General features: G+C 57.6%; 1 protein-coding gene across 1 annotated transcript in view; it reads left to right on the forward strand.

Moving 5' to 3' along the window:
- The window catches only part of CDH23 (cadherin related 23), a 365,372-nt gene that overhangs the window by 199,888 nt on the left and 151,737 nt on the right, over positions 1–13,747 (forward strand). Inside the window, 3 exon segments of the mRNA XM_042960117.1 lie at positions 4,942–4,947; positions 6,636–6,785; positions 7,250–7,408. Coding sequence (XP_042816051.1) covers positions 4,942–4,947; positions 6,636–6,785; positions 7,250–7,408 — 315 coding nt within the window.

Raw genomic sequence — 13,747 nt, forward strand, 5'->3', positions numbered from 1 at the left:
GTAGTGCACAGGGTAAGGTGAGTACCTGTGGCGTTTGGGGTACAAAGGGGGGAAAAAAGCACAGAAAGCTACTTCTAGGAGAGCCTCCTGTCTTAGGCAGGAAACCAGAACTCACGTCACCCACCAAAACAAGACAGGGCAAAGAGACAATACCGCTCCTTAATCCTGTGGGTGTGCCTTCTTCTCCCGGCTTCACAGATGAAGCGGGATCAGGCTCCAGGAGTGAGAGTGGCCCAAGGTCACACAGCTAGAAAGCGACTGTCTAGTCCCCAATCTGAACCTTTCTCTATTGCATCCTATCATTGGTCACCACACAGCTACTCCCCTGACCTATGGCAGAGAGAGATGAACCTCTCCAAGGGGCGAACTGGCAGGGAGGTGCCCGAGGAGGGTGGGCAGAGAACCAAGCAAGAGCTGTGAAGGAGGCATCTGCAGGCCTTACGTGCAGGAAAGGAGTCTGGGGGCCAAGCCAGGCCTGCCTCTCTTTGGGGACCAGGTCGTCTGCGAGGGACATGCCAGTGTCTAGAACCTGCAGATGATGACCCAGGCAAGCCGTGTTCAGGAGTCAGGCGCAGACTCTGAGAGAAGCCAGGCCACCCCCATGCAAGCCCAGGGCAGGGGTCTACCTGAGTCTGAGTCCTGGAGGAGGGAAGGGCCCTACGCGTGCCGCTGTTGTGAATGTAAACACCCCCCTGGGCCCTCCCAAAGTTGTGAGCGTTCTGTGAGCTGCTGCCCTAAGAGGGCCCGTCGCACACTAAGCTCTCAATGACTAGTTGGGAAAACGCCGCTGGTCCACTCCATGGAGTCCGGTGACCATTGGGACTGAATGTGGGTCCCCTGGCTGTGGGAGCTGCAAAGAGACTGGGGGGGGGGGTGGTACTAGGAGGCAAGGCTTGCAAGGCCACCCCCCACTTCCGGCGGCGGGAGGTTGGGGGGGCAAGGTGTAAGGGGAGCCGAGGTGGGGGGGCAGCCCCTTCTGGCAGCGGCTGATAAGGAGGGCCCGACCAGGACGGCTGCCCTCTGCGGGGCAGCGGGGTGGGGGGGTGGCAAGCCTTCATCACCGGAAGCAAAGCAGGGCTGGCTGCACGGAAAGGGGGGGGGGACAGCAGGAAGCGAGGAGTGATCTCCTGTGTCCTTCCCCCTTCCACCAAGCAAATAAAGCAGAGCTGTCGCAGCCCCGCAGGCAGCCGCTGGCACCCCAGTCCGGTGCGGGAGGGCAGCGTGCGGCTCAGCTCCGGCTCTGGGACCCGCGGCTGCTGGCTATCAGCCTTCTCATCGCCTCTCCCAGCTGGAAGAGAATTTAATCCACCGGCCTCCTCTCCACACGCACTGGGACTCCTTTTGATGTTCCTCTTTATCTCCCTTCCCAACAAAATTGCCCCTCGACAGCTCCAAGAGGGCCTCCTGCCGCTCTCCCGCCCTGCTCTCTCCCTCCCAGCCCCAGTGAACAGCCCTCCGTTGGGCCTGGCAGCGAGTGAGGGGGCAGGCTGGCACCCCTCCACCAGCCTGGGCCCCCTGACCTTGGCAGAGGAGAACTTCCCCCGGGGCCTCACCCCCCCAACCGGAGGACCACCGAAGTCCTCCCGGGGCCAGTTCTTTGCTTGCATGGGGAACAACTTCCGCAGTGGGAGGGGGCTCTCCAGCGCTGGGTGGTTGAGAGCTCAGGCTGCCGAAGACAGAACAGACCCAACTTCAAATCCTTCCCTGGCAGCCCGGAGGCCTGAATAGGTTGCCCGCCCCAACCTCGCTTTCCTTCTCCATGAGAGGGGTGGACGGACGCTGATGTCCGTGAAGAGCCCGGTTAGGTCCCAAGAAGCACACAGTTGGGGCTTGATAAACAGAAGCTGTCTGTCCGGAGGGCTGCCGTTAACAAGGGTTGTGCACCACTTACATGAACTGGGTGAATATCACACGCGTGTCCCACCCCGAGGGGCTGATGGTCATAAGCCAAGAGTCCCAACAAGACGTGGCCTTCTGGGCAGATTCCGAATGGGGCAGGCTGAGCATCTGATGGCACTTAGCCAGGAGGTTGCCCTGGGCTCTCGGGACAGCCATATATGGGGTCCTGACCACCGCGGCCACAGGCCTGAGTGAACTTCCAGCCCCTGGTGGCAAATCTAGAAGATTTTAGTTGAGACCCAGAAACCTGGCCTGAGGGGCCGGTGCTCCTGCCCCGCCAGGGATGCAGGCCGAATCCACACTGAGCTCAGCACCCGCCTCACCAGGCACCTCCTCAGTGCCGCAGGCTGGTCCTCTGCCCTTGCACCGCGGTGGCCGCTCAGCCCCCACCCACGCACCCCGTGAGGGATGTGCTCGGTTTTCTTTCTCCAGCTGCCCATTCACCACAGCTCGATGGCCTTTTCTTCCCCGTTCTCAGAATCGCTCCCGCCTTGCCTCGCTCCACCCCTCGGTTCTCAAACTCCCATCAGAACACCCGGTGGGCTGGCTTCACAGTGCTGGGCCCCGCCCCTGGACTTTTCGATGGGTTAGATCTGGGTGAGGCCCGAAAGGTGCATTTCTGACAAGGTTTTAGGTAACGCTCAGCCACCGGTCCCTGTACCACACTCGCAGAACCACCGCTGTGCCCCGGGTAGTTCCCACTCTTGGATGCACACTCGAATGGATAAGGTGGAGAGCGTTACAAGGTCCTGAGGTCTGGTCTCCCCCAGCCCACCCACGTCTGATTTGCTTGGTCCGGGGTGTGGCCTAGGCATGGGGCTATTTTAAAGATCCCCAGCTGATTCTGATGGCTGGTCGGATGGAGCGCTGCCTCTCCGCCTCTCCCCTGTTCGCCCCCGTGGATCTCTATGAGTGCCACCAAGCCCCGGCCTGCCCCTGCTGTCGTCTCCTCCAACCTTGGCTGTGCAGCGCGGCTCCCCAGGAAGCATGGGAAAAAATGCAGCTTCCTAGGCCCCACCCCGAAGATTCTGACACGGTGGCCGTGGGCATCTGTGTGCCTGAGTTTTAGAGCTCTCCTGGCAGTTCGGATGTGCAACCAAGTGAGGAGGGCGGCCCCAGTGTGACCTGCACCCACTGCCAAGTTCACCTTCCTCGTTTTAACCACCGTTCATCGGCTTCAGAGCTTAGAGTGGCTCCCGTTGCGCACGAACGCAGTGCCGGAGCCCTCCAGACGGTGCCTGCGGTGGGACTGTCCCCCAACCTCCTGCTCTCCCAACAGTCTCGCCAGCTTCCCTACAAGCACCCTTTGCAAAGCAGCTCGCCTCGTCTGCCTCATCGCTAATCCTTCATTCCTGCTCCTATGCCTTTGCTTAGGCCAGCGGCTCTCAAAGGGTGGTCTCAGACCAGCAGCGGCCTGGCAGGCAGCACCTGAAACTTGTTAGAAGTGGAACGCACGTCACAGGCCCCATACTACCAAATCAGGTATTCCCGGCGGGTGGGCCGCAGGCTTGTGGCTTAACAAAGCCTCCAGGTGATGCTGATACGGGCTAAGGACAGAGCTGGCTCCGCCTGGAATCCCTCCTCTTCGAGCTCATTTCCCCTGGGTTCCTGAAGCCAGTTCAAAACTCCCCTTTTCCGGGAGGCCTTCCTGCTCCGCCTCATCTCAAGACCTGCTCAGACTTTAGCCTGGGGTGCTCAGCGTTCCCATCTCTGTTCGCTCTGGGAACTCAGACTGAGCTAGAGCTTCTGGTGGGAGGCGTCCTGACCCCGCTTCCCTCGGCCTGGGAGCTGGGCCTGGGCTTTTGTCCTCGCTCTGCATCCAACAACCTGTGCAACCTTGCGCGGCTCACTCAACCTCTCTGAACTCCCATTTCCTCTGGAGGGGTTTCTAAGTTCCAGTGGTCCTTCAGCTCCACCCCAGGGCCCGTGGGATAGAGGATGCACAGAGTAGTGGAAAACTGCTGGAAACCAATGGCTTCTTGAGCACCTACTGTGTCCCTGCTCTGATGGGGGATTACACTGCCCGAGGCACAGTCTGTGCCCTCAAGGGCTCCCAGCATTCCACAGTGACCACAGAGGGTTATTCTGTCATTACTCTGAATGTGTCCGTGTTAGTAATATAGGCACCTGTTTATACAGTTACGGAATGATCTCCAAGGCATAGTTTTCAGTGACAAAACCTAACCCAGAACAATGCGAGTCGCGTGCTATTTGCATCGGGGTGGGGGGAGGGGCTAGATACCGTAGTGCTCCTCGTGTTTGGACAGGATATGATGGTTGCCTCTGGAGAAGGCTCTCCAGTGGCTGGGCCGGTGGGGACAGGGAGACTGACGTGTGCCCTTTACGCTTTTTTTTTTTTTTTTCCAAAAGCTTATTTATTTTGAGGCGGGGAGAGGGGCATCCCAGGCAGGCCAGAGCCCAAGGTGGGGCTCGAACTCACAAATCACGAGATCGTGACCCGGGCCAAAATCAAGAGTCAGACACTTAACCGACTAAGCCGCCCAGGTGCCCCTACACTTTTGAACTATGTGAAAATTCTCCATATCCGTATTTATCACGTCTTAATATTTTCCGTGTTAGGAAAATTAAAACCTGACAATGCTTGGGGTCGTTTTCTGTAGGGGTTTGGTCCAGGCTCCTGGGAGTAGGACATAGTGACATGACCCATCTCCCCCCACCACCCCACCCGTGCTACCCCCACCCACTTCCCTCTGGGTGAGGACCAGGTGATCTGAGGAGCCCTAGTCTCCCCTCACTATTCGCACCCTAGGACCTCTTCCTCGGCTTCCCTCTCCCTCTCTTCTGGGTAGGGGGCTGCACAGACCTCCCCACCCCCCTGCACTCCCAGAGGCTATGGCCCATCAGATACGAAGGGGGCTATTCCTCTGGAGCAGCATGTGCTCCTGGGGTCCGCTCGGCCCCTCTCCCTCACCCTGACCTCGGATCTCACCATCTTTTCTCTCTGGTTCCTTCCTCCTCTCCGTACCTTTCCGGCTCCTTCTCTGTCTCCATACTTTTTGACTGACCGACTCCCACTGACAGAACTTGGTAAGTGAGCCTGGGAAGGGCAGGGGCTGGGGGAGGATGGTGGGCATCATGGGGACGGGGCTTCAAAGGGGGAGTTGCTCTACCTGCCCAGGCATAGCTCAGCCCGCCCTCACCTTCTTGGGCCCCCCGGGTCCTATGGTGGAGGGAGAGGTGTTGGTGTCACCTGCTCAGAGCTGTCACACTCTACCGCTTTTGGCTATTAGTGCCCCTTCGGGCATTTAATTGATCCCCTCCTTCTGACGGATGGATTCCACGCCAGGGAGAACTGAGGACCCCACAACCTGACGGGGCCAAAGGAGCATTGCCTGTACAGTCTGCTGGAGTCACTTTGCACGCGGGGGTGGGGGGATGTTGGGTGGTTCTGGACGCCCTGCTGCTTGTCTGTACCCCAAGATTGGCAGTGCTGTTTTGCCAACTTATAATTGCAAATAGAAAAAGAAAATAGAGACTGATGGGGACATATTAACATGCTTTCGCTCCACAAATGTGTTTAACTGCTTGTGGGACAGGTCCAGGACCATAAGAATTTTGCGAACTGTCAGGCTTCACTAAGGGCATTCTTTCCAGCCAGGACCATCCCCATCTGGAAAGACTTCCAGGTGGCCTGGCTGCCCCACCTCATGGCAGGAACAGGTTCTGGAAGAGATCCCTTCCAGAGATCCCTCTGATTACAAACACGTACACCGAGGGGTGGGGCAGGGCACCAGGCCAGAGGTGGGTAACACAGGATGAGCAGTGGGGACATTTCCTCCTGGGGCTGACAGCCCAGGTCTGAAAGCCACTGAGCACCTGAAATAAGGATCGGGAGACGCTCTCCACCGGTTGGCTGCAAAGCATGAGCTTCTGCCTAGGTTGAAGGAGGCTTATTTGGGGGTAATTTCTCCCCACGGAGGGTGAGTCCATTTCTGAGCAGGTCAGACCCTGGGGAGTCAGTAAGTCACCTCTGCCACCTCCACCACTGGCTCTTTTGATCTGGGGTCTTGGGTAGCCTGAAGACCTCACACAAGGTGTCAGAACGAGCCTTCAGCTGCCGGGCCACAAGCAGATCTTGTGAAGGACATGGGAGCTCTGAGCTACCTGGGATCCACTGTCTTCCAGGCCCCCACCGGCTGGCCAGTGTGGGGTACACAGGGGTTCGCTTTGCCATTCAGCTGCTTGGGTGATCCCATCCCCTGTGTAGGGAAGCCAGCGTTCTCCCTGGTTGACACGTTCCAGGGGGAGGAAGGGGAAGAAGTTGTGTCCTGCTGTCCCTCTCCTGCCCAAGCCTACTGGGGACACTTAACTTGCTTCTCTCCCCTCCATTCCCTTCTGACCCTCTTTCCTCTGTCTCCCTGCTGGGTCCTCCAACTGCAGATCATTCCCAGTTGGGGTCACTGGGACTGAGGAAGGGGACAGGAGGTGGGAAATGAAATGAACCAAACCACCTGGAGGGGACATTTTAGGCATCTGAAGGGATAACAAAGGCAAAAAGACCTGGTTGAGACTTCTAGAAGGCCCAGACAGGGACAGGAGGCAGGGTCAGAGAGCTAGGCCAGGGTCATCCAGAGGAGGCCAGACCGCTTTTGGGTGGGGGGGGGGGGCAGGCAAACCCCACCACGGGCACCTCGTCCACCTCCAACAAAGCCACTCTGCTCCTGACCTTGGCCTCCAGAGCCCTCTCTGACTGGTTTTTCTTCCCTTTGCCCCAGGGCCTGAACAGCATGTTCGAGGTGTACCTGGTGGGGAACAACTCCCAGCACTTCATCATCTCCCCCACCTCTGTCCAAGGGAAAGCGGACATTCGCATCCGGGTGGCCGTCCCCCTGGACTATGAGACTGTGGACCGCTACGACTTTGATGTAAGACCCCCCAACTTTGCTGGGTAGAAGCTATCAGGGGAAGCAGGGGTGATACTATCCCCTTAAAACTTCCCTTCCACCTCTCCCCATTCTTGCCCTATGTATCTGACTCTGAGAAGCCCACGGGGCCCCTGACAGGGGCCGGGCTGAGCCCCCCATTTTCAAGGAGCACAAGGAAATATCTGGAAATTGAGCAGAATTTATAAGGCATGATCACAGCCTCAGAAGCCAACAGTGAGCCTCACTGCCCCAGCCCCTGCCAGCCCAGCCACCAGCAGAATCAGTGACCACCCTGGCCCTCTGGACACTGATGGGGGGGACTCACAGCAACACACACCTGGGATGGGCAGTGACGCAGACAGGAACTCCCTGTCAGGACCTATAAAGGCCCCAGGGGGACTTTGGGGGGAGGAGGCTCCAGGAGCATGTGAGAGCTTACCCAGGCCCCTGCTCTGCACACCCAGCTCTTTGCCAACGAGAGTGTGCCTGACCACGTGGGCTATGCCAAGGTGAAGATCGCCCTCATCAACGAGAATGACAACCGGCCCATCTTCAGCCAGCCACTGTACAACGTCAGCTTGTACGAGAACGTCACCCTGGGGACCTCTGTGCTGACAGTCCTGGTGAGTCTTGCTCTTCTACGGGGCCATTGAGCTCTGGGGATGCCCATGGGGAGGCAGCTAGAGGGATCTGCCCAAGAAACCTGGGCAGTCAGGGAGGGGTTGCCCCCCTCCAAGCCCCCAGAGGCTGTGGTGTTTGCATATTAAAGCATCTGGACTCTTTATAATGGGGCTCCCGTGGTCAGGGAGCACTGTGGAAAGAGCGCCAACCCGGGGGAGGATGGGATCGGGCCAAGGACACTGGTTTTCTGCCTTGGCCCTGAGAGGCACCGAGCCTGAGTAGGCCAGGAGCCCTGGAAGTGCCCTCTAATAGAGATAGGGGCCAGCCGGCTCCGAGGAGGGCCACCCTCGCTCTTTGAACACAGGCGCCAGGCAAGAATGGGCTTCTCAAGGGTATCTGGCCATCCCCAGCGGCCCTTGGCTGGGACTTTGACAAGAGGCCTCTCCCAGGGTCCGTTTGTATCAGTCGGTATTCTTGATGGCAAGGGACACAAACCCTTAAGTGGTTCAAGTAAAAAAGGACCAGCTCGTGTAATTCAAAGTGTAAGTGATTTCAGGCATGGCTGTATCCAGGCACTCAGTTAGCAAGAATCGGGCTTTAGCGCCAAGGTGCTGCTTTGTTTTTTTGTTTTTTGTTTTTTTTTTAAGTGGGCAGAGAGGATCACCAGCACCCCCAGACTTGCTTCTTACCAATTTATCACCCATCGTGGAAAAACCATCTTCTTTTTGAGTAGTTCCAGCAAAAGTCCCAGAGCCGATTCTCCTTGCTGGGCCATCCTGGACCCAATCATCATGATCCTGAAATACCAGAGATGGGTCACACTCCTCCCGGTGGGGCCAGAGGTTGGGTCAGCTGCATGCAAATTCTATGGGCTGGAAATGGGACAGGGGCTACGCCAGAGGGGCTCCTGTTACCAGAACAGAGAGGGTTGGTTGCCGAGCAGATCCAAGTGGCAGTTTTATGGTATGCAAGCTCGGCTCTCACCCATAGTAGGTGCTCCATAAATGTGATGCAGTTCAGCTCACTGCTGCCCTTCCCTGCCCACTCTGAGGGCCTCAGGGGCCCCGCTTCCATTTCTTGTTCCATCCTTACTCCCAGCCAACACCTTGCCTGCTGATCCCGGGCCCCCGACTCCAAAGTGTGTTTACTCTACCGACAGATGGTATGAAACTGTATTGAGCCCCCAGGCCCTTCCCATCTGACAGTTATTAATATTCCGAACAGATGTTTAGCTTGGCGGGCCATCAGACAGAAACAATAAGTCTGCCGTGGCCGTTTTCCTCCCCGCCTGCTTCCCCAGCCTGTGGCCCCGCTGGCTTTCACCAAGATGCTCCTTGCCATCAGTCACCTGGTGCCCGAGGTCCCACGGATCCTCTTGGCAGCCAGAGAGCAAGTGCCGGAGGCTGAGGTCGTCAGCTCCCCACCCCCAGCCATCTTCAGATATTGGGGTGAAGGACACCCAAGCAGCCTGTGCTTTAGGGACCCCACCCCAGCAGGCCCGGGACCACATGGCAAAGATTTCAGGCGTCAGGCTTGGGGGGTGTCCCTGGGGATGGAGGTCTCACTTTGCACTCACAGGTTCCCACAGCCCTGGAGAAGGGTTGCCGAACCTAGGGAGCAGGGGTGGGGTATGAAGGGGCAGGAGGCACACCTCTTGGCTGGTGGCCAGTTGCTGGGGTCAAGGACAGTGTGTTAGGCCCGGTCTCCTCCTCTGGGGCTGCCACTAGAGAGTAGGTCCTCACACTGGGTTTTCTCAAGCACCAGAGCAGTTCCTGGGCCTGCGTAGACCCCGGCCCGGCTCCCACAAACCCCTTCTCCAGTTGCTTTCCAAACGCTCCACGGATGTGTTCAGCCTCCTCTGAGTGTCTCTTCCTAGGCCTGGCTCGTCTGGGCAGCCTCCAGTGCCTGAGTCTAAGCCTTGCCCACCTCCTTCTCAACACCCCTGGCCCCAGGGTTGTGGAGTCGTGCAGATAGGAAGGGGCTCTTTCACCCAATGATAAGCTCTGGTCCCAGGGCCGTGTGCCTACAGGAGCTCCGGAGAGCACACGAAACTGGGTGGGCCCTGCTTTCCTTGCCTTTGCTGTGCGTTAGTCTAGCCATGTCACCTCTGAGAGCCTTCATTTCCTCATCTGCAGAATGGGCATGAGGCCACCCAAGACCGCCGTCAAGAGGTATGAATGTTAGGTGTGAAAGAGTCCCCTGCGCAGCCCCAACCCGACCCGACCCACCATCATCTCCCAGGGAGCTTCCACAGCTCCTAGCAGGTGGCAGGTTTCATGGCCACACCCACCCCCCTGCCCAGGCCTGACCTGGCCTCCCCCACGCTGCCATTTTCTGGGGTCAGTCTGATCTTTCCCCCTCCTTTGCTGCAGAAGGAGCTGAAGTTATAGCTGTCTGCTCAGGGACTGTGAAATTCCTTCTCCATGACCTTTTCTGGGATGTTATTAAAATGTTTCATGGGCAGTTGTGTCAGAAAAAAATTACGAAGAAAAGGGAAATGTTTTAATTCGCACTGAGGAGGGCTGGGGCAGAGCCTGCTGTGAGGGGCCTCCCACACAGCACTGGCCCCTGCTTCCGTGGCTTATCACCTGCCCTGGGGTGGGGGGCGGGGGAGGCAGCAGGTTGACAGTGGGGAGGGGCAGCTGGAAGGAGAGGGTCTGTCCCCTCCAGCCTCGTCTCTGGCCAGGCTGGAAGGGCTGGGCCCTTGTACCTCTCCGCTCCCTGGACCTCCCCCAGCCTAGATCTTGAGACCCTTCTAGCCCCCAGTTATAGCACAAAGAGTTTCCACTGGCGGAGGGGAAAGCGTGGGCACCCAGAGTGCAAAGGCTTGGCCGTGAGCGCTGACTCCTTGGATGCCTAGGGCTGCTTCTCTTCTTGTACCTTATCTGTGAAATGAACAAGCTAGACTAAGATGTGTCCTTGGTCCCTTCCAGACCTAGAGCCTGGGGCCGTCATGCCCAGAGGAAGGGGGATGGCGGGAGCTGACCTCTGAGGGCGGCTACCCCTGTTAGTGTTGCTACTGCAATAATCATTTCGGTGGCCGTCACTGTTGAGTCCTAGCTGGAAACGGGCACTTTCCATGCGCTGTCTCTAACCCAAGAATGCGCTGCCATTCTCATTTTACAGGTGAGGAAACGGACGCTTAGGTTAAGTGATTATAACTTGCCCGGGCCCCCCAGGCTAGTAAGTGATTGAGCTGCAGTCCCCAAAAAGACTGTCTGGCCCCAAGCCATAGGCCCTTAACCAGTGGGCTGCCCATCCAGAAGGTTCTGAGTTGGACCACTGAGCCTGTCCTTTCAGTAATGTTCAGAGCTGAGGGTGAAGAGAGGAGCCAGGAAGTGCCCTCTGCAGGACCCAGGTGGGCAGGCCACAGGGCTGCTCCAGGCATTGTGTCTCTGGGTGACCCTTGAGCCCTTCCAGAACCTCTGGCACCATCAGGTGAATTTTGGGCTGTGTAGGTCCCCAGCTGCTCAAGGGTCAGAGCTGCGTGAGCTACTCTTACTGACGGGAAGACCAAGTCGGGGAGACCAGAGCACTTTGCCCAGGGAGACGGGAACCCCAAGGCAGCCTGGATTAGAAGAGGCTTCCTGGCAGGAGGGAGGATGCAGGACAGATGTCCATGCCAGCCAGGACCGGTCCTCCAAAGGACGACCATGCAGGGGAAGGGCGCAGGGGCACATGTACCCACGCGTGTTTGGGGGGTGTACGTGAGGTATGCTTGCGGCAGGGGGAGGTGTCCACACAGGCATGGTCTTGTATCTGTACACGCACATGCGTATGAAGCTACGTGTGCCCAGGGGCATGTGTATATAACACACACGTTTGTGTCCATCAACATGTATAAAGGTTCCTGTATCATGTTGGTGGCTCCCCATCCTCTAGATGGCGCTGCTTGTTCCCCTCTCATATCCCCAAGCCACTCTGATTCTCACCTTCCAACCCCACCTCCTGACCTGACAGCAAGAGTCAGGTGGGAAGGCTGTGGGGTGTCTTCGTGGGATTCTGCTGGGCTCGGGGCAGCCCTGCAGCCTGACCAGTTGGTACTTGGCACCTAGCAGAGTTTCCTGGACAGTAGGAAAGCAATCCAACTCTTCGTGCATTCAACATATGTTTTATGAATACCTACTATGTGCCCGGCACGTGGCCCTGAGGACAATAATGATGTGAATCTTGCCCTCATGAAGTTTACAGTCTCCTGGGAAAGCCTGATGTTCATATTAAGAAATGAATCTTTAATTATTATTTGCTACGAGGGAGAGCTAGGGGAACTATGAAACCTATCACAAGACGCCTGACCTTGACTGACGTCAGAGAAAGCTTCCCTAAGGAAGTGGCAACTGAGTAGGCATTAATAGGCGAGTGAGGGGAGGAAAGCACATTGGACAAAGAGGGAATGGCGTGTGCAAAGGTCCTGTGGCTGAAACCTAGTGAGGGGGGGAATGTGCTCTGTAGGGAGGTGGACTTGTATTCTTTGGACATGGAGAGAGCTCAGCTCTTTCTCTTTTTGTCACCCACCCCAAATATAACCATTGGGCTGCTGTTCTGACAATGGAGAAGTCCTGTATCAAAGCATCCTCATTCTCTTACCTCTTCCTTCCTGGTGGCCTGTGGCAGGCATTTGGGAGACAGCTGACAGAGGTGGTACCTGGGATGTGCGATGAGCCAGCCCAGCCTCCCACAATAGGGTGCTCGTGTCCCCAGATTTATTAGCTCCATGTCCCTGGGCAGTGGAAGAGGAATGCTGAGAAGGGACAGCAGCCAGGAAAGAGGTTACTCCTAGGGCAGATCTTATTGTCATCCAGGGCCTCTGTCCCGGTTCCAGGGAGACCGGGCAGAGCAGGAATGGGCAGAAGATGGACAGTCTGACAAGATGGGATTCTTCTCTAGGCGTAGAAATCAAAGCAGGAAGGAGAGACACATAAGAGCCCTGACTGGGCTGGTGTGGGGTCCCAGGACCAGCTCACGGTTCACTCAGCCCAGGGGCGGAGTGCTACCCCTCAGCTCCAAGGTGGCCTTATAGGGGCCGATAGGCATGGCTCCTCTCCCTCCTCCCTGCCCGTCTTCCCAGTCTGTCCTTGGGAGACTGATAATGTCTTGGGCAGGGTCAAGAATCCTGTTCTGCCGCGGGCTGGCCACTCCGTTTCCAGGTTTGGTTCCCTTGCCACCGGCTTGGGAAAGTACCACCTGCCCAGCACACAGGGCTGGGTTGCTGGGAGACCCCAGCGTGCTGACGTGGATGTAAGCAGTCAAGGGCTTACAGTCATCCAGAGTGGATTTTCTTATCAGTGGCCTTAAAGGACCCTGATCTGGCTGGCCTGTACCCCTTCAGCCTGCGTGCAATCCCCGTTCTGCCAAGATGGGCCCTTGACGGTCAGCTGAGCCTGTGTCGTCCCCTCCGACCTGGGGAGGTGTGCTGAGAGGTCCTGTCTGGGAGGGCTGTTGTTAGAACGGAATGGGACAGTTGGGGAGGGCCCTCGGCACCAAGCCCGGCCAGCAGCATGTACTCAGAGGAAGGCAGGCAGACAGCAGATGTGACAGGAGGGCTGGCTTCCTGGGTATCAGGCCTGGGCATGTGCTCAGGGGCCTGGACTCCAAAGGCCCCACACTTGGCCTGTCAGTGTCTTGAAATTCTTAATTTTTGAACCAGGAGCCCCCCGCGTTCACTTTGCACGGGGCCCTGCAAATGACGTAGCTTGTCCCGGCTGTAGGAGCTTTATAATGCCCTGCCCAAAGGCACGCCCTCCTCTGCTGTTTCCGTGCGTTCCCACACTCCACGCACGCTCGGTTAATGCTTGCTCTGTGCCGTGCTCTGGACAGGGACCCTCAGCACATGTTCCTATCACGTAAGAAGCCACCCAAACTTGGCTGCATAAAACAGGAGCCGTTTTCTTACCCTCACGGATGGATTGGGTAGGTCAGGAACATGGAAGGGGCTCAGCGGGGGCGTCCTTCTCTGCTCCTCCGGGTGTGGCATGCCCGGCAGCTGGAGGCTCGTCCCTCCCGTGTCTGGTATCTAGGCTGGGCCCACTGAAGGTCTGGGTCTACCTGACTGTCGTGGGCACCCACACACGGCCTCCCCCCACGGTGCACACATCTCACACACACGGGTGCCGAGCAGGAGCCCTTTGGAGGAGGCCTCTGGGGAAAGAGCGTCCCAAGAGAACCAGGTGGAGGCTGTGTGGCCATTTCTGACCTAGCCTCGAATTCACACATTTGTGCTGAATTCTACTGGTTATTAGAGAGTCACCAAAGCGAGCTCACATTCAAGGGGAGGGGAGGTAGACCCTCCCCCCCCACCGCCCCGCTCAATTCTCAATGGAAGGAATCTCAAAGCATTTGCT

The sequence above is a fragment of the Panthera tigris genome, chromosome D2, assembly GCF_018350195.1.
Source record: "Panthera tigris isolate Pti1 chromosome D2, P.tigris_Pti1_mat1.1, whole genome shotgun sequence".
NCBI classification, from domain to species: Eukaryota; Metazoa; Chordata; class Mammalia; order Carnivora; family Felidae; genus Panthera; species Panthera tigris.